This window comes from Misgurnus anguillicaudatus, chromosome 7 (assembly GCF_027580225.2).
Source record: "Misgurnus anguillicaudatus chromosome 7, ASM2758022v2, whole genome shotgun sequence".
Classification (NCBI taxonomy): Eukaryota; Metazoa; Chordata; class Actinopteri; order Cypriniformes; family Cobitidae; genus Misgurnus; species Misgurnus anguillicaudatus.
In genome coordinates this window covers 6311651-6335490 of record NC_073343.2, presented here as the reverse complement: position 1 = coordinate 6335490, position 23840 = coordinate 6311651, and the positions used below count along the sequence as shown (strand labels likewise).

Genomic DNA, 23840 nt, shown 5'->3' with positions numbered 1-23840 from the left:
TTTAGTTTTAAGGTTTGCCAGTTCCTTTCCTTTGCGACAGTGCTGCGGCGCTTGTGGCCTCTAGGGGTGCTAGGCGTGAAAAATACATGTCTAGCACCCCCTAGTGGCCAGAAAGTTTCATGGTGTGCCTTTAATATGAGAGGAAAATGTTGAAAATATAAGCTGGGTTTTAAAGGATTAGTCAATTTTCTTAAAAAAATCCAGATAATTTACTCACCACCATGTCATCCAAAATGTTGATGTCTTTCTTTGTTCAGTACAGAAGAAATTATGTTTTTTGAGGAAAACATTCCAGGATTTTTCTCATTTTAATGGACTTTAATGGAACCCAACACTTAACAGTTTTAATGCAGTTTAAAATTGCAGTTTCAAAGGACTCTAAACGTTCCCAAACGAGGCATAAGGGTCTTATCTAGCAATACGATTGTATTCTTGCCAAGAAAAATAAAAAATATTCACTTTTAAACCGCAACTGCTTGTTTTCCTCCGTTCCTGTGACGCGCCAACGTGACCTCACATTATATGTCATTACGTCAAGAGGTCACGGATTGTAAATAACCCTGTTATTTGAATAGTTTTTGATACCTTTACATGCACTTTATTAAGCATAAGTTTAAGTTTCTAATTATTAGTTGTGTTTATTCTGATTTAAAGGTGTTTTATTTACATGCAAAGTTATTCAGCCTATAGAGACTTTTATTTTGAAATGACGGACTGCCGCGAAGATCGCGCATGCACGGATATCGAGCACATGGGGAGATGGCTCGTGCACGGAGAGAAGGAGCAACACGGTCACGGAGTTAAATTATTAAATATAAATAAGGTTAAAGCAGCTAAAAAGTAGTTTTAAGTAATAATAGTTGCCTGATTAGTGTAGCACACGGTTTATTTTGGTTTATTTTTGGATATTTTTGGTTAGTTTTGTGTTTTTGGCCTTCTTTTATTTTAGTACCTGGTTGAAAGAGGCACAAAGGTCAGTCACGTGTATTTGTTCACTTTAATATAGTTAATATAGTCTTTGTGCTTTCTTATAAGTATTTTCTTGTTATACAAGTAATTTTATATTGTCTATATTAGATGTTATCTTTAAATGTTATAGTTTTATTGTTAAATATCATATAATTTACTTTCATTTTGTATATATCTTAATTATTTGTGAATGTTATTTTGTGTTTTAGCTCTTACGGTGTTGTGGACTCAAAAAAGGCAATGTGAAGTGAAATAAGGTGCATTTTAAGGAAAATAAAAACTGGAAAAAAGAGTCAAACGCAAACATCAGTGCAAGAGTCAACTTTATTTCAACCGGGCTGCTACACGGATGACGTATCGAAACTACGCCCCGGTGTGGAGAAAGAGGACCGTTCCGACATTCTTGTATGTCGCATGATACTAATTAATGTCTTTGTGTCAGTTTATTTTTTAACAGGGTTCGCAAATGTGCGTTTTATATATGTAACACATGACCTTTCGACGTCATTATGCAATTACGTGAGGTCACGCTGGCTCGCCACACAGTCGGAGAAGGAAGAGAAGTTGTGGTTTAAAACTGCATATTTTCTATTTTTCTTGCCAAAAATGACAATCGCTTCGCTAGAAAAGACCCTTAGGCCTTGTTTGAGATTGTTTAGAGTCCTTTGAAACTGCATTTTAAACTGCATTAAACTGCATTTTAAACTGCATTAAAAGTGTTGGGGTCCATTAAAATGAGAAAAATCCTGGAATATTTTCCTCAAAAAACATAATTTCTTCTTGACTGAACAAAGAAAGACATGAACATTTTGGATGACATGGTGGTGAGTAAATTATCTGGATTTTTTAAAGAAAATGGACTAATCATTTAATATAAGAATTATAACTTTAATAAGTTTATTGTTCTTTAATAAAAAAAAATGGGGCTTGATATCAAACAAAAGTTCTGCAAAGGTGCAGTATCAGATTTTTCCTGAGAAGCTTAATATTAAATTGTACAGATATCATTGATATCAGATGGTGACAGTGTTTAAATGGACATAAAAAACATATAAGGATCTCAGATGCATAAGCCCATAAACACCACCTTTGTCAAACATTAGATAATGATATGAACTGAATGCTCTCAGCATGTAATATACATTAATTAAATACTTTCACTTAATATCCAAATAATCCCGGCCTCAGGCCATTTAGAAATACTGGTTTGTTGGCAGAATCCATTAAAAGTCTGATAAAAATGTCATTTACAAGAAGAAAAAAAAGAGGTTTATGCATCTGAGCTCTTCATGCTTAACAAAAGTATATAATGATTACAAAGCTTAGAGGACATAATTGTGTGTTTGCACACTGAAAGTAGGTATGAAAGTGTGTATGTGTTTGCAAACATCGTTTTTGAGCATGCAAGTAAGAGTGCGGTTTGTGTGTCTGTGATTAATTGCCATCAGAGCCACAATAGGGTTTCACTGGAGACAGACTGTCTCCTACTGGAGCAGCGAAATTATGCTGTCCATCACTACCCCTTCATCCTTCCTCTCTCCTCTTCTATCACTCCATCACTCTCATGCTATTACCGCACTCATCTGCCCGTTCCCTGCTGGCATCTTCTTCTTTCTCCTTCTTTAGTCGTCTCCTCTCCACTGGAGCTCTTCCTGATTGTTTTCCTCTCTTCTGTTCTTTTTGTTTTCTGTCGTTTTTTGTCTTTCCTTCTTTTCCTTTGATTTCAGGGCGATGAGTGGTTTGGATAAAGAGGCAGACCTGGTGCACATCGAGGCCCGAACTGACAGTGGACGTTAGTCTCTCTTTTCCTCTTTTCTTTACCCCTTAGATTTTGTCCTTCTTTCGCTCCCCCTTTCTCTGTATCTTCTCTCTTGTTTATTTCTTCCTATGTCTTTCATTCTGTCTCACTAGCGCCTTTAGTGTCGGAGTGAAAAATGAACAGATGAAATCTGGACAACGGTAAACTCTCAATGGTAAATGGGTCTGGTCTCGCTCTATCAGGCTGTTGCGCTTTTAGTTTATCCTTATGGGAAAGTGTTGCGCATTAAACACTTTTGAAACGAGTCAGACCCAACAAAACAAGAATTGAAAAACCACTCTGTGTGAGTGATGCAGAGATTACACGAAATTACATGTCTAAAGAATGTCAAACCCAACTAAGAAAGCTAAGGGTGCGTCCGAAAAGTAAGGCAGCTGATTTATTGTCTCGCTGCCTCATGAGGCAATGACTTGGGCGGCATGAAGGCAGCTTCGGAAAACGCATTTGGACCGCCTTCATAGGCAGCGTAACAGAATTTGGTTTGAAATATAAATAGATTGGCCAGGTACACACTGCAAACTTTCAGAAGTGACAACCGCATTTAAATGTGGAAGTGAATGTTCCCTTCTTACTCCCAAAAATGTGATGATTGACACAGAGATAACCATAGCAACGTTCTGCCGTCTTGTGTGCTTATCACTCACAACTTTGACTAAATTATTTTAACAGTGTTATGTTTTGCAATAAACCTCCGTCTTGGTGTTGTGTATTGTACGCATTTGTGAGGCTGCCCCACAGCGTGCTGTCTTGCAGTGTTGCCAGGTCCATATTGTTTTTTCACTTACATACCGTTTTGGCGCATGACCATTTATGGCTTTTTTTTTCGTGTTATTAAAGTGTGAAGATGCTGGTTCCAATATTTTGTTGATTCTTGATCGCTGTTTTTTCGTGCAACATCTGGCAACCCTAGTCAGCAAACGCTCGTGCCTCTGTCATTTTCTGCCCCACGCATACAGAAGACGTTTCCCCCTTCTAGGCATTTATTTTTTCAGAAGAGATCTGTCATGTCCATGATGCACGTTTAAACACTTAATTAACTACTATTTATTTACCGTAAATTACTGAATTGTGTGTGTACAGAACAGGATTAAGCATTAAAAGGTGAAGTGACAACCAAATTAATATGCAATGGCCTCGGACACACTGCAAACTTTCGGGAGTGAATACCGCATTTAAATGCGGGAGTGAATCCCCTAAATGTTTTTTGCATCTCTGTACGGAACAAGACTCACTCCCAAAAATGTGATGATTGACACAGAGATAACCACAGCATTCTTCTGCCTTCTCGCGTGCTTATCACTCACAGCTTTTACCAAAATAATTTAACAGCGTCTTTTTTGTATGTACATATAGGGCTGTCACGGTAACCGCAATCCTGTACTACCGCGCTGCTGAGAAGCTTAACCACATGGATGACCGCATGGATGCCCTTCTTGTTTTTTTACATCATACATGTATAATAAAGGCCAAATAGATTGTCAAGAGTTAAGAGAGTAACTTGTTTTTCATAAATTTCAATTCAAAATGTAATAGGCTACTATGCTATTCATATTTCATTAAATCATACAGTGAATGTGTGAAAGAAGTGAAACTAAGATGACAGAATAACTGCGTCGTCTGCATCTAGATGCAGTTTTAAAGATTAAAATTACTTTAATTTAACTGATCAACACAAATACAAAGCGCCATAATATAACTGTTTGCTTACCAGCATTAAAACCACTTAAAATAAAAACCTTTAGTTTATCTACAGCGTCTGCTCCGTGGATGAGGAAACTGGAGCCAATAACGCCGGTTGCTTTATTATTAACTGACTGAACACTTGACTCTTACCTGGACATTTAGATATGAACGTTTTTCCATCAACAGTACCTGCGTGAAACATTATAAACATTGATGATCATCTGCCGACTCAATTGTTTCTGCACGTCCTCTATTTTACAGAGAGTCCGCTTAATTAACGGCTTTTCGTTCGGTCCGCGTGAGCTAAAAATTTTTGTTCTGTAATTTGTTCTCGCATAGGCTATATTTCTGCATATTTTTGACCAAGTAACACTCGGGATGTAATGTTGTTATAGTTAGCATTTAAGCTTGATCTGAAATGATGACAAATCAGTCTGACTAAAAATGATCTATCCAGATTAATTTAGCCAAAATAATGATTTATTCGTTTTCATACTTAAGAGATACATGTTAATTTATCTACTAATATACTATTGAAAATGCCATAAATAAATATTAATTGCCTTCTATACTGCATTCGTTTTGTACATTTACAGGTTCATAAATACTGTCTAATTTTAATTTTTTTAAGACACAGCTGTGTTCTGTATTTACCGATGCTCTGTAAATTTTGCACTTAAAAAAACTTCTTGTTAAAAAATTGTTCTTCAATTTATTTTTGTTTTTTCAAAAGATATATTTATATAATAGTATAGCTTGTTAATCTTTTTCTCATAAGGGAAAAGACATGTAGCCTACCTGCTTCTACATTGGTGCACCTAATTGTTCTGGATTTAAATAATAATTTAACTTTAGTAAATGAAGGCAGTAAAAGCTTATAGCGCGCTAGTGAGCCACACAAAATCACCGCAAGGGAAATTCCTTTAGCGCGACAGCCCTACGTACATAACGTTTTGGCGCATAAACGTTAAGGCTTTTGGCTCATGAAGCGATCAAGATTTTGGTCTTAATAAAGTGTGAAGGTGCCGGTCCCAATATTTTGATCTTTGAGATAAAGCATTTGGATTCATTTCGGGTTATCATTGGATTTTTCTTGTTCGCTGTTTTTTTCGTGCAAGATCTCGCAACACTAGTCAGCAAATGCTTGTGCCTTTGTCATTTTCTGCACCGCGCATACAGAACTTTTTGTCAGTTTGTCAGTTCACCTTTTGATGCTTAATCCTGTTCTGTACACACACAGTTTAGTAATTTACGCGACTGACAACCACATTCTATAACTGAATTAACTCCCGCAAAATGCAGGTAGTGACAACCGCATTTACAGAAACTCTGCATAGTGTGTGTACATATCCGAACTGAACAACTAGTAGTTAATAAAGTGTTTAAACGTGCATTACGGACATGACAGGTCTCTCTTCTGAAAAAAATTTATTCCAAGAAGGGGAAAAAGTATTATGTATGCTCGGTGCAGAAAATGACAGAGGCACGAGGATTTGCTGACTAGTGTTGCCAGATCTTGCACTAAAAAAACAGTGAACAAGAAAATTCCAATAATAAACCGAAATAAATCCAAATGCTTTACCTCAAAAATCGAATTATTGGGACCGGCACCTTCACACTTTAATAACACCAAAAACTTGATCGCTTCATGAGCCAAAAGGCATAAACGGTTAAGTACCAAAACGGTATATAAGTACAAAAAAGACGAGGACCTGGCAACACTGCAAGACAGCCCACTGTGGCGCAGCCTCAAAAATGCGTACATGCACAACGCCAAGACAGAGGTTTATTGCAAATTATAACGCTGTTAAATTATTTTGGTCAAAGCTGTGAGTGATAAGCACACGAGAAGGCAGAACGTTGCTATGGTTATCTATGTGTCAATCATCACATTTTCGGGTGTGAATCTTGTTCCGTACAGACATGAAACGAACATTTAGGGGATTCACTCCCGAAAGTTTGCAGTGTGTAGGCCGCATTTTGCGGACGTTTATTCAGAATGCGGTGTCAGTCATGTAAATTACTGAACTGTATGTGTACAAAACAGGATTAAGCAATAAAAGGTGAAGTGAGAACCATATTAATATGCAATGTGTATGGGACCAGAGTGTCTTTTTGACTAATCCCATTTTGTAAACAACAATACTAATTTCTTGCTAGAAAGGTAATCAAAAGGTGTAAAAAGTGAAAATATAACATTAATTTTGTGAATTTGTGCTCCAGGCGCTTTTTTGGCCACCATTAAATTTTTTCGAACTAGGCCTGACCAATCACATTCCCTGTGCACATAAAATTGTGGGACAAGACGATGACGGTGTATCAGGAAACAGGAAGTAAACCATGCCTACATTCTTTCGAATGCTGCCTCCGGAGGCAACATTTTAGAGATTTCGGACGCAGCATTAGTTTTCTTGGGTATAACCAAATTTGTTTTCCCGGGAGTAATTATAAAGACAATTACAGCTTTTGCTTCATATCTCCAACTTGTCATTAGAAAAACATTTGCATTTTGTTTTGTGAAACTTGAAAGAGATAAGTGATAATCCTATTTTGTTGTTCCTGTTTGGTTCTTTGGCTTTCTCTCTTTACTCTCTCTGTTTCTTTCTCTTTCCTTTTATTTCCACCCCCTCTGTCTTACCTTTCTGAGTGAGGATGGATAGCTAGTAGAAAGACTGATAATGGAGAGCACTGATTAATTTGGCTAGACACAGAGATGCGTGGGGAGTTTTTGTGTAGGTCCTTCATTGTGTTTGTTGTGTGGGTGTTTGTGTACTAGAGAAAGCGAGAGAGATATTGATCATCTGTTTTTTGTTTGGTGTAGATCAAGGCGTTCTTGTGCAACAGCGTATCCGGTGTTGATAAATCTGTGTGTGTGTTTGTGTGTCTTACAGAAATGCAATATATTACCTGTCGAGCACAAAAGTGTTCAGAGGAGGGTAGGCAGTATCCATTCAGTGGCCGAATTGACACCAACTCCTTGGTAGTGCAGGACCAGTACATCTTTTTACAGGTACAGAAATGTGTGTGTATGTTTATAGTAGAAATGTGCCTTTATCATGCGCATACATGATGCAGACAGGTGTGGGACATGTCAAGACAGCATTTTTATGCTTAATCTCTGACTCTTTTTATAGCCAACATTTTATCTCTCTCTGTGGCTGTGTAAGTGAGTGATAAGCATTGTAACCAGCCTCTCCATCTCCAGAGGGTTAACAGAGGTCTAGGGGAGGACAGGACAGTGTTTTGAGCGAGAATCCCAAACCTGGACACTCCTCTGTCAATAGAAGAGACGTTCTTTTGACTTTTGTAGCTTGAAGCTGTTGAATTTGAGTTGACAGAGAATAATGAGGTTATCGATTCAAAAAGCACAGGGACAAGAGACTGTCTGACACCCGACACCTCACAGAAAAAACGCAATCCTCACCCTACAAAAGTGAACATGTTGTATCATTCTGTGAACATCTAAGCTGTATTGACACTGGATCAATCGGCACATTAGCACCTTAATACACTATGTTTGCAGCTTGATAGCAACAGTCAACTTGATTTGGGAGACCGGCGATAGTTGGGGACATGGAGAAGTTGTCACAACGGGCAAAAACAAGACACTTTTATCAGGCAAGGGTCAACTATACTGTATAGTGGTAGATTTTAAAGGGGGTGTTCAATGGTATTTCAAGCATTCTGACTTATTAACACAATTATAGAGTTGTTTCCTCATGCTAAACGTAGGCAAAGTGTCAAAAAAGCAATTGGACGTGTTACAGAGTATTTCTGTGCCGAATGCACTTCGCCAGGCTTCGTACAAGTTTCTTCCTTTTTTTGATTACAGTTCCAACTGACGTTTCAGGGGTTTTCTATACGTATCACTTCTTTATATGGGCACTTCCCCCGGAAAACCCCGCCCACCCGTCAATCAACGGGAGACGCTAGAGCTGCTAACAGCTTATCACGCCCATAGATATGTATATAAAGGCTAGATGGCTCGTCCGCGCTGCTGGCCAATTGAGTGCAACGTCCGCATTTTGGCGGCCATCTTACGACAGGGCGCTCGCTCACTCGTAGCATTGAGTTTTAATGATGCAGGTACTTTTAAATGACCATAACTTGCTTAATTTTTTACCGATTTTCAAACGGTTTGGTTTGTTATAAACGTCAAAGATGTACCTATGACACTGCATACATATACTAAAAATAAAAAATAAATTCATGAAACATGTTAAAGCATCCAGAATTATAGCCACGTTAATAACCCCAAACCGTTTGAAAATCGGTAGAAAATTGAGCAAGTTATGGTCATTTAAAAGTACCTGCACCATTAAACTCAATGCTACGAGTGAGCGAGCGCCCTGTCCTAAGATGGCCGCCAGGTGATGCCGTTAGGGACTCCGCCTTGAGCCATCTAGCCTTTATACATATCTATGATCACGCCACTCAGCTTTGTTTAATTTTAAAAGTCAACAATGGCACGAAAGATGAAGTGTGTTTTTGGATGTAAGGAGAAGACATCCAGCCTCATGAAAACAATGGATATAGTGTATTATCCGGGGAAGCAGCGGAGTTTTGCGTGTGTGTTTGATGCGGTGGATTTTCCCAACTGGGTCATGACGAGTTCCACGCGGTAAGTAAGACTAAAACAGTGTTGTATAGTGTTGCATGACTCGTACTCGCTCCTCCCGCGGTATAACTCCTCCTTCTTTATTTTTTCGTACGTTATCGGAAAGATTCTGTAAACCTAATCTTTCTTTTATAAATCTGATTAAACTAAAGACTCTTCGGAGATATAAAGGATGTCATACTACTCTATAGGTACTCCAGATTAACATCAGAATTCAGAAACAGCGTGTGTTACGTGAGCTTTAAAGTCTTAATGCAGCTTCTCAGGACATCTGTTTTATGTGAAAGTTGTTAAATGGATAAATGTGACAACTTACCCTGATAAACTGGGTCTTTGTTTAATAGCAGAGGTATTGGAATGGGTGGCTCAGACTGTGTCCTCACAGCAACAAAATCTAAAAGCACCGGCTAGGTCAGGGGGCATTTGCATGTTTTCCCTGTGTTAGCGTGGATTTACTCCGGCTCCTCCGATAGGCCAAAAATATGCAGGTGCATTGGACATCAAATTGCCCTTTCTTTAACGTGTGTATATATTAACCGTCTCTCTGCATAAATATAGCCATAGATGCTGAAATGACGTTAAGAATAAATTAATAAGGTGTTAGAATTGTTCAACAGACTTTTTTGCACAGTAGTCAAGACTTCTAAGTATGTGCTCAAACACAGTTTGATAAAAAAATAAAACCCATTCAGAGAAAAATGCATAGGCATTAAATGGTTTGATTTGTTTAGTTTATGAGCAGTTTGGGACCACCTTGGAAAATTAAGTTCTGCCTGCTATATGCTTTCTCAGTAGCAGTGGTCTTAAATGCAGCCGGGTGATTCTCACAAAATCCAGACTGGTGTCCAGGATCAGATTTTTAAAAAGCTCTTGAAGCCAATATTTTTTTGTGTACATAAAAGATTAAGGTCTGAACTTACTACACTGAAAAAAATGATTCATTGAATTTAATCAATTTTTTTAAGGTAAGTGGTTGCAATCAATTTATTTAAGCTACATTTAAACAAAAATGTTTAGTAACGTAAAATGAAATATAAAACTTTTGTTTAAATGTAGCTGAAAAAAATTGATTGCAACCACTTACCTTAAAAAAAATTGATTAAATTCAATGAATCATTTTTTTCAGTGTATAACAATTATTTTTAGAGGATTTTAAAAAATATTTTCAATAGAATTATTTAATTTTTTTAGATTATCATTATCAAAAATTATCATTACCGCAACATGATATTACATTAAATATATGCATTTACAAACTCATGTTTCGGTAATGAGAGCCAAAAAGTTGTCTAGGTACTATGACAAACAAAATTTCAACTTTTATTTTGAGAGAAAAAATAAGAACTGCTTACCTGGTAGCCATCTTGAATATCACAGTCAATTATGTCCCTTACAACAATTTTTTTTTGAAAATGTTAGTTGAAAATTGTTGTGGAGGATGAGAAAAATTTTCTTGGACACATTTATATTCCTTATTATTGTCTCTACATTGTCTCACTGAAGCTTTTCATTTTTTAGATTTTTTAATTATAAATATTTCCATGACAAAGAACCCAAATCCAATCATGGACATGTTGCGGTAATGAAAAATTTCCCCTCAAATGTGAAAAAAACAACAAAATTGGTTTGTATGATGTCATTTGAAATCATGTGCAAAATAGCACGTGAAGAGATGTTTGTAACTGTATGCTTCTTATTTTGATACTCTTACTTTGCATTTACTTTTTTTATCAAAATGTTTCATGACGAGAATCATCCAGCCGTGCTCATTACTGCGGATTCTCTGACCTTTGTGTGTATCAGCTAACCACAGGAGGAAGAACTACATACTTTGTGTCATACCAGCGAGGGCCCTTCAGGACCATACAGCTTCCGAAATACTGTCTACCCAAAGTAAGATACATGACACAGCACTAGCTGTCAGGAATAAGTTGTCAGATGAAATGCGCGCGTGTGGCTTTAACAGCTGTTCTCCGTACAGGACATGCACATTGTCAGTACAGATGAGGGACAGGTGCTTGCAGCTGTGCAGGAGTGGAACGAAAATGACACCTACAGTCTGTACATCTCTGACACGCCTGGAGTCTACTTCACTCGCTCACTCCCGAACCTGCGCACATCCCGCGGGCTTGCTGGAAACCTCATCGTTGATGTCTACAAGGTCTGCGACAGCCAATCGCTGAACTTTAATGAAATATGGATGTGTGGCCTGTCACAATTATAGGGTGCTTGCCAGTTACATTGAAGATCTTGCATGTACTAAAATATAATTTTTTGTAAAATTAAGAAAGCTTTTGTAATTATGATGGTCTAGATTTGTGAAAGTAGAGTTGAAGAACCATGAACAATAATGCATAAAACAAACTATAAAGTGTTTGAAGTTAATAATAAACAATGTGAATACACAGAGAGGAAGCAAATCTGGTAATGAGAGTATATAAAAGCATTCAAAACTGAAGTGTAAGCAATATTGCCAAGGAAATTCAGGGTTATGCATAATAACATGGAGATAGTGATAATCTCCTTTTCCTCTTACTCATATCATCTCATTTCCATTTTGGCTTACCAATAAGTACAAATAGATCTCTGTACTGTAAGCACATTCATTATGCAATTGATTATGTTTCCTATTCTGTAAAGGTGGCGGGTGTTAGTGGGCTGATCATAGCCAATAAGAAAGAGGACACACAAATGAAAACATACATCACCTTCAACAAAGGGCAGACATGGGCCTTACTGCAACCGCCAACGAAAGATGCTAACGGAAATGACATTAATTGCTACCTGGTGAGTACCACTAGACTGTTACCTAGATATACAGAGGGTAGACAAAATAAAAAGAGCTAATATCTCCTTAATTAAAAAGGTTTTGGACCACTGTTTATTTTTGAACCTTGAATAGTTTCCAGAATGCTGTACCATTCATCTTATCAGATCATCTTCCAGTTGTTTCAGAAAGGTTGGAGTAGGAAACTGGATCCCGCATCTCATTCTTTTCATAATTGTGGAGGCTGTTAATCTTGAAACCACAAACATTTGGGCTGTTAAGATTACAGATGCTCTTGCTAAATGAGCTCCTACAGTTTGTCCCCTTTGGAACTCTGACAAGTTAATTTTATTAATTTCTTGTACTAACCTCTGCTAAACACAACTTGTTCTGGCATACCTTTTTTTGGCATGCAAATATAGACAAGATAAACACAGGGCCCTATTTTAACGATCTAAGCGCATTGTCTAAAGCGCACAGCGCAACGTCTAAATGGGCGTGTCCGAATGCACTTTTGTTAATTTAACGACGGGAAAATGGTTTGTGCGCCGAGCGCATGGTCGAAAAGGGTTGGTCATATTTTTTTAATGATTAATGGGAGTATTTTGGGCGTAACGTGCAATAAACCAATGAGAGTCTCAGCTCTCATCCCCTTTAAAAGCCTGTTGCGCTGGCGCTATGTCTAATCCCTATTTAGATGACGGACTTTGTAAACTGAAAAACTAAGCGGAGGTAGAAGATCCCCAGTTTAAGATTAATGTTAAATAATTGTGTTGTTTTTCACTTGTATTGAAATTGTTATTTTTTCATTAAAACCTTCAAAACCCGGTTTCTTTTAGTCATGGAAGTAAAAAAGTAGGCTTTTAATTGCTTTAAGTGTATGGCTATCCAATATCATAAAAAAAATAATTTACAAGTATGTAAGAAAAGGTTTGTACTGTAAAAATACTTTATTTGTAACAAACATGGCATAAAGAATTTACAAACGGCTCTCCACAAGGTTCAGCACTTGGACAGCGTCAGTTTTTTTTAAGCATTCCTTAAAAAATTTTCTCATCTAACCATATCCACAGGTATAGAGTCATCCATAAATCCGTGAGGTAGCATTTTAAAAAAACATTTAAAAACAGATGCATTTGTTTAAATCAAAGCATTTATTTACTTACCAGGCTGCAGGTGAAGCAGCTCTTTGTGCCTTCTAACGTCTCATAATTAGTCCTCATTTATGTCCAAGAGACTCAATAATAATCTTTTACATTCAATCCTTTAATCTTCATATTTAAAAGCGTTTTTGTGCTGCTGCACATTCATGTATGTGTTAAGCAAACACGCGTTGTCATCCCGTTTAGGTGCATATTACTAATGCACTCTATAAATAACAAAAAAAACATATTGCGCCATTGACTTTAGACTTTAGACCAGGTTTTTGTTGGTCAATGGCGTAGTCTATTTTAGTTGCCTCAAAATAGCAATGCGCCAACAATGCGCCTGAACACACCTTGTTTTCAGACCAGAACGCCCATGGGCGCAAATGCATTTGCTATTTAAACAACACGGGGCTAAACGTGAAAATTATAATTGCGCAGGGTGGAAACTAGCAAATGACACTTGCGTCGCGCATTGCGCTGCATTGCGCCGGGTGTAAGATAGAGCCCACAGTGTATGTTTTTTCACAGCAGCACAAATAATATTAAACACTATAACAATGCACTGTAAAAAATATTTGAAGAGTTTGGTTCCAAAACGCAATAAATTTATTAAAATCTATTTTGACAAATTTTGGTAAAAACGTGCTTTCTATACCAAGAAAGTGACAAGATCAAAACCACTATTTTCTGTTACTTTTAAATAGCATCTTTAGGTTATAAAAACCTAAAAAATTTAAATCCATAACTTGATTGTCAAAAATTTATTATAAAAACAAATTATTTTTTTCCACAAAATGCTATAAATCTATTGAATCAATATATATATATATATATATATATATATATATATATATATATATATATATATATATATATATATATATATATATAATTTTGTCTACCCCTGTGCATTACCCACTAACATTTCACTCTCAAATCACCAAAAACACATAAAGCACCGCCAAAAAATCTGATAATATTTACCTGAATTATTTAATATAGTAACCCATACTTGGAATGTGATCTCTGCATTGAACCCATCCAGTGGGTAGTGAATACACACACACCTGGAGCAGTGGGCAGCTATTACTGCATCGCCCGGGGAGCAACTCGGGTTAAGGTGCCTTGCTCAAGGGCACCTAAATCGCAACCTGCCAGCTGTCAGCCTCGGATCGGCTACTCTAACCACTAGGCTACCTCTTGGCCCCATGCAATATATCAAATGAAAGAACAGACCCTCTGCTTTAAAAAAACAGTTTCATCTTACCTTCATTTGTTCTATTTTAATCACCTCAAATATGGGTAGGTTTCTTCAAAAATACCAAGTTACCAAAACATAATAACATTTTTGTGAAGGACTTTTGATAGAGATCAGATTCAGAGCGATCCTCAAAACATATACAGAGTTTGAACTGTTTGCCCTTCTGGGATTTGTAAGTTGGGTAAGAGCACCACCTGGTAATAGCGGAAATACAGATTGCTAAAAAAAGCTTGTCATGGGCAAGAATGCTTTTTCTATTAATTGACGAGTTAAAATTTTTCAGGTCACTTTGCAATCTCAGTCTATGTATACTGTTGTTTTAATTGATATCATTGACGCCTCAGAATTGTACATTGATAAGGTTTTATATAGCATTTTGTGTCTTCTGCTCGACTAATGACCGAATGTTGTCGCTCTGTGCATCCTCAACAAACGTGCATGATGAAGAAAGCAGAAAAGGTGGATTTTCAGCAATTTGATACCTTATGTTTTCTTGAATCACTCTTGTGGTACTTTGATGTCACGTGCCTGTCGGTTTTTTTGCAGCGTTGCAAGAAGTTAAACAAACCTATTGTCTGGGATACATGTTGGATGACAGCGAAGTGCACGTCTGCAAACAATACCCGCCATACCCTCCACCCTTACCCAAATGAAATGTGTTAGACTTAAAATAAAGCAATAAGCCCCAAGAAGCAGTGGATTACCAGTGCATTTTATAACAGCTAAGCGGCGTTGTTAGGCACGACGTGAAGCGGAGTGCATAAAACCCCCTTACCTGTTATAAAATGCACTGTAACACCACTGCTTCGCGGGGCTTATTGCTTTTATAAAACGGTTACTTCATATGCATAGCAGGATTTCATTAAATAAAACACAAATTACAAGTTGTAATTATATTAGTACAAATATTACTCATCTGCCAAACAAAGTAGTTCCTCAGAATCAAGTGTGTCTGCAACAGAGCGCAGTGCTAAAGCAACACAGACGCAGCAAAGACACAATGCAAATATGATTAAAGATTGTAGTGTTTATTTTTATAAATCAACACACTCACTATATCTACCACATTATATAGTTATACAGTATTATATTGTAATTTTAAACAGTAGATTCATGTACAGAGAAACCCCTGTAGTGTCACAGTGCATTGAGGGTGAACCATGAGGTAGTACACAATAGCTCTGAATTCAGTGCTCGGATGATTTGATTAAGACACACTACCTTCTCTGTGTCTGTATAATGACTTTCACTGATGTTTTACACTGTTCTGGAAGATTGGTGATTTCAATTAAGACATAAAGTGAACAACTGGAGTTCATTTATCAGCGGATCTCAGAAAACCTTAATTACTTTTCTTTCTGCTGCACCAACAGTCAGCGAGTTCTGTGTTTGCACATGTGTTGTCATCCTTTATAAAGAGATAAAACACATTTTTTTACAGTCATCGTGCTTTGGGTATTTTGGGATTTATTACCAACTTTAAGCAAGTGCTAGTACCAAAATTTTGAAGCATCTAGAGTGAACAATAATTTGCCAAATGTAAAGCTGCTTCATGCATATTTAATAAGTTTTGAACTGTACTGATTTGTGATGGACATTGTGTAAAAGGAAACTAATTTAGAGCTTTCATACACTAAATTTAATAAAAGTGCCTTAAATCAAATAGATTGTTAGGTTTTGCAGGAGCTCTACAATCAAAGATTTAATTTTGTGAGTTACCAAAAGAACTGGGTCGCACTCATTTTAAGAGGTACTAAAATACGGACAGAAGCTGCCAGAAAACTGAAACTGATTAATTTGCACAGTTTTTGAAAGGTTTGAAAGAGATTATGTTGATAAATGTAAATATATCGTCATATAATTTAATACTGTGTGATGTTCCAATTTCAGCCATCGTGCTCCCTGCACCTTCACCTGCAGATGTCTGAAAACCCTTACACACCTGACACTATCTCCACCAAACACTCCGCTCCAGGGATTATTGTGGCCACAGGTGTGTGTAACTGTGCCAGTTGCTTTGTTGTGTTTTATTCGTATGCCTTCCCAAGTATGGTCTCTCAGGTGTTTTTGATAAATTAGGGTGAAGAATTGGTTTGAATGGGCTTGCTTTTAAACACATACAGTGGTCATATCACTAGCGATCAAACTGTTTCAGCTTCTAAGTTTTGGTTGCCCTAGTTAAAACCAAAACTAATTTTATTCTATTCATTTGCTTTTGTCAGACTCATTATAAGATTTTCTTGAAAATTCAAACCCTAATGGTGTCCTGTATGAGCTTAGATAAATGCACGCTCAGAAAGTTAGCCATGCAGAGCACGCAGGAAGTATGACCGTCGTCTTCCACATTCATAATTGCCTGTCATGTTCGGCAGCTGTTACGCAATCACTTTCACTTGCTCCAACACAGAATTTTGAGATTTTTAAGTGGTTTGCTTGTGTTGCCCGCTTGTACTCATAATAGCCACAAAAAACATTTTCTTTGTGCAGTATTGTATTCCTCAATTTCCCATAGTGTATGATTATTATTAATCCATCTGTCAGAGTTACATTAGTATTTTTATTATTTTAGGGAACATTGGGCCCGAGCTGTCTTTTTCCAACACAGGAATGTTTGTCTCTTCTGATGCTGGAAACACCTGGAGACAGGTAAACAGCCCACCATGTTATCTCTGGATTTGGTTTTAATGTAGCCTTAAAGGAATAGTCTACTCATTTTCAATATTAAACTATGTTATTACCTTTACTAAGAATTGCTGATACATTCCTCTATCATCTGTGTGCGTGCACGTAAGCGCTGGAGCGCGCTGCGACACTTTGATAGCATTTAGCTTAGCCCCATTCATTCAATGGTACCAAACAGAGATAAAGTTAGAAGTGACCAAACACACCAACGTTTTTCCTATTTAAGACGAGTAGTTGTATGAGCAGGTTTGGTGGTACAAAACAAAACGTAGCCCCTTTCCAAGCGGATTCAAAAGAGGAACTACATCCCATGGCGCAACAGCACCCATGGGAGTACCTCGACTCGGTGCAGTAACACCCTCCCTCTCCCATTATGAGAGTGAGAAGGGGAGCGGACTTTTCAGGCGAGTCGAAGCCCTCCCAAAAGTGCTGTTGCGCCATACAATATAGTTCCTCTTTTGGGTCCGCTTGGAAAAGCGCTACGTTTTATTTTGTACCACCAAACTTGCTCGTATAACTACTCGTCTTAAATAGGAAAAACGTTGATGTGTTTGGTCACTTCTAACTTTATCTCTGTTTGATACCATCGAATGAATGTGGCTAAGCCAAATGCCATCGAAGCGTCGCAGCGCGCCCCAGCGCCCACGTGCACGCACACAGATGACAGAGGGATGCATCGACAATTCCCAGCCAAGGCAATAACATAGTTCAATACTGAAAATGAGTAGACTATTCCTTCAAAGGGACATTCCACTTTTTTTGAAAATAGGCTCATCCTCCAGCTCCCCTAGAGTTAAACATTCTTACTGTATTGGATCTCCGGGTCTGGCGCTAGCATTTTTAGCATAGCTTAGCACAATCCATTGAATCTGATTAGACCATTAGCATCACGCTAAAAAGTAACCAAAGAATTTCAATTTTCCTATTTAAAACTTGACTCTTCTTTAGTTATATTGTGTATAAATATCGACAGAAAATTAAAAGTTGCGATTTTCTAGGTCGATATGGCTAGAACTATACTCTCATTCAAACTCTTTGGTTATTTTTTAGCGCAATGATAATGGTCTAATCTGATTCAATGGATTATGCTAAGCTATGCTAAAAGTGCTAGCGCCAGACCCGGAGATCAGCTGAAATGGTAAATCAAATGTTTAACTCTAGGGGAGCTGGAAAATTAGCATATTTTCAAAAAAAAGTGGAATGTCCCTTTAAGATATGGAAATAAATATTACATCTATGATTAAATCTCCAACTGACTGACACTGACAGAAATATGAGAGACAGCATGCTGTCTTCTAGATATTTTAATGTCTGTAAATGCTCTTTTTTTAGATTTTCGAAGAGGAGCACAGTGTTTGGTTTTTAGATCACGGAGGGGCTTTATTAGCTGTTACCCAATCTGCAGTTCCCACTCGGTATTTATGGTAAGATGCACAAACAACCACACAAGCATCCATACTCCCACTGTGTCGCGCAAACACATATTTATAATAGTCTGCTTTAATAAAAAAGTCACTTAGTTACAGTATAAATCATAATTTACTATTATTATGTGTGTATATAATAGCATTTTGCCCCGCAGACACTAGACTATATTATACTTTTCCCTGCGTCAATTTTCAAAGTTAATGGCAGTTCATTTTAAACTTAAGGGATGTTTTACATTTAAACTCAGTTTAAGAAGTTTGCAAATGCTTGAAGTTCAACTTTGAGATGGGTACTGGCAGATATAAACAACACGCAATAGGTCTTACCATATCAAACATTCTGAATCCTTTTAATGAAAAGTGTCTGTCATGGCTTTGTTGTGCAGGTGGGTTTTTGCCAGGGCTTTTAAGCTCGTGTTGGGGGGTAAAGGTTTGAAGCAGAGGTGGGATTCGCTAAGTTTTCATTCACATGTTGTTCCAGCCATGTCACACGGGCCACTTTGATGTGATAAACATCGAAACATTGTCGGGAACAATTAGGCTGTGTAAGATAATTCTTATCCTCGTGTGGGTTGTTGATGTAACAACAGGAGTGTGTTCGACTGTCAACCCCTGTGACTTTGCCAGACATTTACATCAACAAACATCAAGCCAGAAAACAAAGAATGCTTTCTTTTATGAACAAAAAGATGCTTTAAAGAGACTGTTATATATTGTGTTAGAAGAAATAATAAGGAATTGGGGACAGCAAGATTTTAAAGTATTTCAAGTCTGTGTAGTCATTTCAAAGAATTTTTTTAACACATTATAAATGTTAGAAATGTATTGCTGATACACGTTAGTAAGACTGTGAACTATGTAGTACTGAATTGTGGAGTTACACCCATTTAGGATTATTTGAGCCGGGCCAAAACGGTTAAACAAGGCCCGCCCCAACACAATCGCCAGCATCCATTTAGGTTGTAACTGTATTTGTAAGTTGCGAGAGACGTTTTTCATGATTTTCACAAAAGTTTAATGCCTTCCAGAAAATGTTCTTCTTCAAATATATAAACATACAATATACCAAATGAAAGAATAGACCCTCTGCTTTCAAAAAAAAAAAAGTTTCATCCTACCTTCAGTAGTTCTTTTGTAATCAGCAATTGAATATGGGTAGGTTTCAGCAAAAACACCACATTTTGAGCAAAAAGCAGAGATAATTCCATTTTTGTGACGGACTTTTCATAGAGATCCCATTCAGAGCGATCTTTAAAACAGACACGGTCATGCAGCAGCTTGCCATAGGGTAATACTTCCGGTTTTAAAAAGTTGCGGAAGGCGCCACCTAGTGGATAATAGCGGTATTGCGGAAAGACGGAAATACTCGTCATTGGCGGGGAAGCGTTTTCTCTTGATTGACGAGACATCTCGTCAATGGCGGCGAAAGAGTTAAAAGGGTGTTCATAAGACTGACATGACACCTTCATAGTCATGACATGACACGTGCCATGAACCTACCCAGTCTCACGAGGTTTTGTGATATTGTCACGTAATTTTTTTTCGGGATATTATCACGAATTTCCGTGTTTTTTTGTGATCATATTACGAATTCCTGTTTTCGTGTGATTATCAGGTATTGGTTACTCCCTTGCTTTTTCCTATTTTTAAACCATTGTTGCTTTGGTTTAGGGTTAAATTTAGTGCTTGCATTAGAATGTCACTTTTATTTTTTCTGATTTATTTTTATATTTATTTTTCATATGTCGCCTGGCCTTAGGGTTAGAGTTGGGTTTGTGTAGGGATGTCATTTTATGTAAATCTAACCCTAAACCAAAGCGACAATGGTAAGAAATTAGGACAAAACAGTTGAGTAACCATAACCAATACGTGATAATCACACAAAAACAGGAATTCGTTACACGATTACGAAAAAATGTGAAATTTATCACGAAAAATTACATGACTATATAACGAAATTTCATGAGACTGAGCTGCATGAACATGAAGGAGATTTTTTTTATGCATGGTTATGACAACTGTCATTCAGTGTCATTTTGTTCAATTATGTCATTTTTAATGCAAAGATAGCATGCAACTTGACATTAACCAGTACATCCTAACTTGCCATGACAACTTGACATCCTCCACTGTAATTGGACGGCCGTGTGAGAACGGGACATTGACGAGCGGAGCTTTTCACTCAAAGTTTCGCTGAGCGCGCAAAAACCCAGAGCGCCGATTTTCTAGCTGCTTGCTTATTTAAAAAACGCAGAGTTTCCATTGGAATCAATTGAAAACATGCGCCGGCTGTGGGCGTAAAAGCTTTGGCGTGTACAGCCCCTTAGGATGGATTGGTTTATGTCAAGCTGTCATAACAAAAACATCTCAAACAATGTCATCTTTGCATTAAAAATGACATAATTAAGCAAATGGCACTTAATGACAGTGTCATTAACATGCATAAAATCTCCTGCATGTTCATGATTATGAACGTGTCATGTCAGTGTTATGAACACCCCATCAAGTAAAGTGTTACCAAATACTTTCTAGTATACTAAATACTCTGTTAAGCAAAAATCTTAACAAAGTTAGATAGAATTTCTATGTAAGCTGATCATTGTTTATGCTTCTACAAAAGGTATTTGTGCGGTTTTAATTCATAAAAAGAGCCCAAATATGCAAGACTGTTCAATAAAAACTCACTGCAGGACATGCTTATATATTTATTTCACAAGCAAATAGTTGCAGACATTTTTATAAAAAATTCTTGCACATAGCAGTAGCAATTCTGTCTAGTTCTTTGAAATAACAGCAAAGTTTATGGTCTGCTCTCTTGGCTAAAATTGCAGTCCAGTCCCATTTTTGTGAGATGAGCTGCCTCTTGTCATTCTTGCTGAGTTTGATCTTCATCACCAGAAGGGCTTTGATACATTTGGAGTGCTGGAGGATTTATCAAAGGTTTTGCTTTGCTGCTCTGGTGTTCACTAAAGTGCTGAGGTGATAGTGAGCTTCCATGTTTTCTGAAATGTTTTGATGTCTGACCCTCACAAGAGTCATTCACCATGGGTGTGCATTTATAGTTAGCACTTAGGTGATGTTTCTGTACGTTGGCCGCCTCGTGTCTAACAAAGGAGGTAAGTATTGGCACCTCATGAGATGATCTCGATGAGGCATTCTGGTATCCAGCACCGGGCTCAAGCACTTCTAAGATTTGCTTGTGTTTCAAGCCGTTGTTCACTGAGCCAAAGTTATGGTGACTTGTCAGATCTTCTTGGATTTGCTTACAAGGCAGTTGCTCATTGATGGAATGCACCATAGGCTGTGTACATCCATAGCTGGCATTCTTCTCCAGATGTTTTTTCACATTGGTGCACTGGTGACCCTTCAGCGTTTTTCTGTATTCTTGCATTGCTTTTAAAAGCAAGGGCTTTTTAGCAGACTTCTGGTGCTTAAGGTCCTTTGCTTCTTTGGGTACATGGCTTGAGCGAGTGCCAGTGAGGGTTTTTTTCTTAGGAATCCTCTCAGCACACAAGTACTCACTTCTTTGGGGAGCACCCTGTAAAAAATTTGATTCAGCTTTATTCAAAATGGTATGTTTGGTAAGCCAAAAAAACCACGTGTCTACATTCGAAATAACATATTTGCACAAGCACACGATGGGAAATGTGAAATGCACATGTAAACTTAATGTTAAACTGAGGTAAAATGCATTGAGATAGCCAAAACATCAAATTCCTTTTACAGTGTACTCACAGCATTGGTTTTTGTCCCAAGTTTAAAACAGGTTTTAATGTCCTGCGACAGCCTCTGGCGGAGTAAATATTTGTAAGAGAGGTGATAGTCTTCATCACAACTTGCTGCTGTGGACGGAGCATCATGCTTCATGGTCTGATGGGCCATAGTTAAATTATATTTAAGACGTTTCGTCAAAAACATATGCTATTCAAATCTAACTACCACAATTTTTCATACAACAACTCAAGTGATGTTTACAGACAAATGTTAACCGATGACATCATAACACTGTTGCCATGGACTTTGATGCACATATCCTTACCAGTACTAAAGAAGCATTATTGACTAAAATAATTAAAATATACTCTTAATAAATCTTTTTTGTTGTTGTTGTTGTTGTCAGTAGTGTAGTAAGTGCTATCCCTTGTCTATCTGATATTATTTGAAATGCTACATTAATTTGGTGCTTACTAAACAAGCACACTAACTTTTGAAGAAAAAAACTTTAATGGGGCATGTGGTGATAATGACAGCTCAACTGTGTGACAGACATAATCTTGATAAAATTGATATAAATCATTTTGACCCAAAACATATTCAAATTGTTTATAATACATTTTAGATTATCATAGATTTCCATATAACTGGGGTGAATTAATAAATTGCTCATAAAAGAATTGGTAAAGGAATAAAATAATAAACATGCTTAAAAAGACAGCATTAATGTAACTTTGATATAATTAAAAAAGTTAAAATCGGTTTGTTTTAATAAAACTAATCAACTGTAACATAAAAAACTATAGTTAAAAACTCAACTTTAACATTCACCACTTATAAACAAGCGTAAAAATGTTATTAATAAAGATTAAATTATTCAAGTTTAAATAACTACATAGAACAAATACCACTTGGACACGATCGCAGTATGATTAAACAAAGGCTGTGTCCGAAATTGCATATTGTGACAGTAGGAAGTGAATTAGATGAAGTACCTACTCATTGACTGTTAAATCAGTATGTACTTGATAGAGTATAAAAGAATTTGGACGTACTACATCCGTACTACATAAATCACATGACATAAATTCACCTAAAGGATTATTAGGAACACCATACATTGATTCAATAAGGTGCTTGAAAGCATTCTTTAGAAATGTTGGCCCATATTTAAAGTTCATGGGGATTTGTGGGATGCACATCCAGGGCACAAAGCTCCCGTTCCACCACATCCCAAAGATGCTGTATTGGGTTGAGATCTGGTGACTGTGGGGGCCATTTTAGTACAGTGAACTCATTGTCATGTTCAAGAAATCAATTTGAAATGATTCGAGCTTTGTAACATGGTGCATTATCCTGCTGGAAGTAACCATCAGAGGATGGGTACATGGTGGTCATAAAGGGATGGACATGGTCAGAAACAATGCTCAGGTAGGCCGTGGCATTTAAACAATGCCCAGTTGGCACTAAGGGGCCTAAAGTGTGTCAAGAAAACATCCCCCACACCATTTCACCATTGCATTAATGAGAAATTGAACAGGTGTTCCTAATGATCCTTTAGGTGAGTGTACGTCGTCATAACAACAAGTTAGATGTTAACTGAAATCACTAGCGCAATTTAAACACAGTGGACAGCTGATTAATGTATATGTATTTGTATTTGAATAGAAATGCATGAATGTTTTCAGGCATTTTTGAATAAACAACAACCCTCCGTCTTCTTCGTTGAATAACTCTTCTCCTGGAGGGTCA

General features: G+C 37.3%; 2 protein-coding genes across 3 annotated transcripts in view; one reads left to right on the top strand and one right to left on the bottom strand.

The window, feature by feature from the left end:
- Positions 1 to 23840, top strand: part of sorcs3b (sortilin related VPS10 domain containing receptor 3b) — a 118228-nt gene that overhangs the window by 59603 nt on the left and 34785 nt on the right. For both annotated transcript variants that reach the window (XM_055172021.2, XM_055172020.2), the window contains 8 exons: positions 2697 to 2761; positions 7363 to 7481; positions 10893 to 10982; positions 11071 to 11250; positions 11730 to 11876; positions 16156 to 16258; positions 16835 to 16911; positions 18280 to 18371. In XM_055172021.2, coding sequence (XP_055027996.2) covers positions 2697 to 2761; positions 7363 to 7481; positions 10893 to 10982; positions 11071 to 11250; positions 11730 to 11876; positions 16156 to 16258; positions 16835 to 16911; positions 18280 to 18371 — 873 coding nt within the window. The remainder of the gene's footprint in view (positions 1 to 2696; positions 2762 to 7362; positions 7482 to 10892; positions 10983 to 11070; positions 11251 to 11729; positions 11877 to 16155; positions 16259 to 16834; positions 16912 to 18279; positions 18372 to 23840) is intronic.
- Positions 21072 to 22359, bottom strand: LOC129417383 (uncharacterized). The gene is made up of 2 exons (XM_055172022.2): positions 22110 to 22359; positions 21072 to 21912 (listed from the first exon to the last, which is right to left on the bottom strand). The coding sequence occupies exons 1-2, from the start codon at positions 22290 to 22292 to the stop codon at positions 21241 to 21243; spliced, it is 855 nt and encodes a 284-aa protein (XP_055027997.2). The 5' UTR covers positions 22293 to 22359; the 3' UTR covers positions 21072 to 21240.

Excerpts from the sequence above, each read along its gene's own strand:
- LOC129417383 (XM_055172022.2), bottom strand. The coding sequence starts at position 22,292 with ATGTTTTTGACGAAACGTCTTAAATATAATTTAACTATGGCCCATCAG. Across the intron at positions 21,913-22,109 it reads TTGGGACAAAAACCAATGCT|GGTGCTCCCCAAAGAAGTGA; the intron begins GTGAGTACACTG and ends AATTTTTTACAG.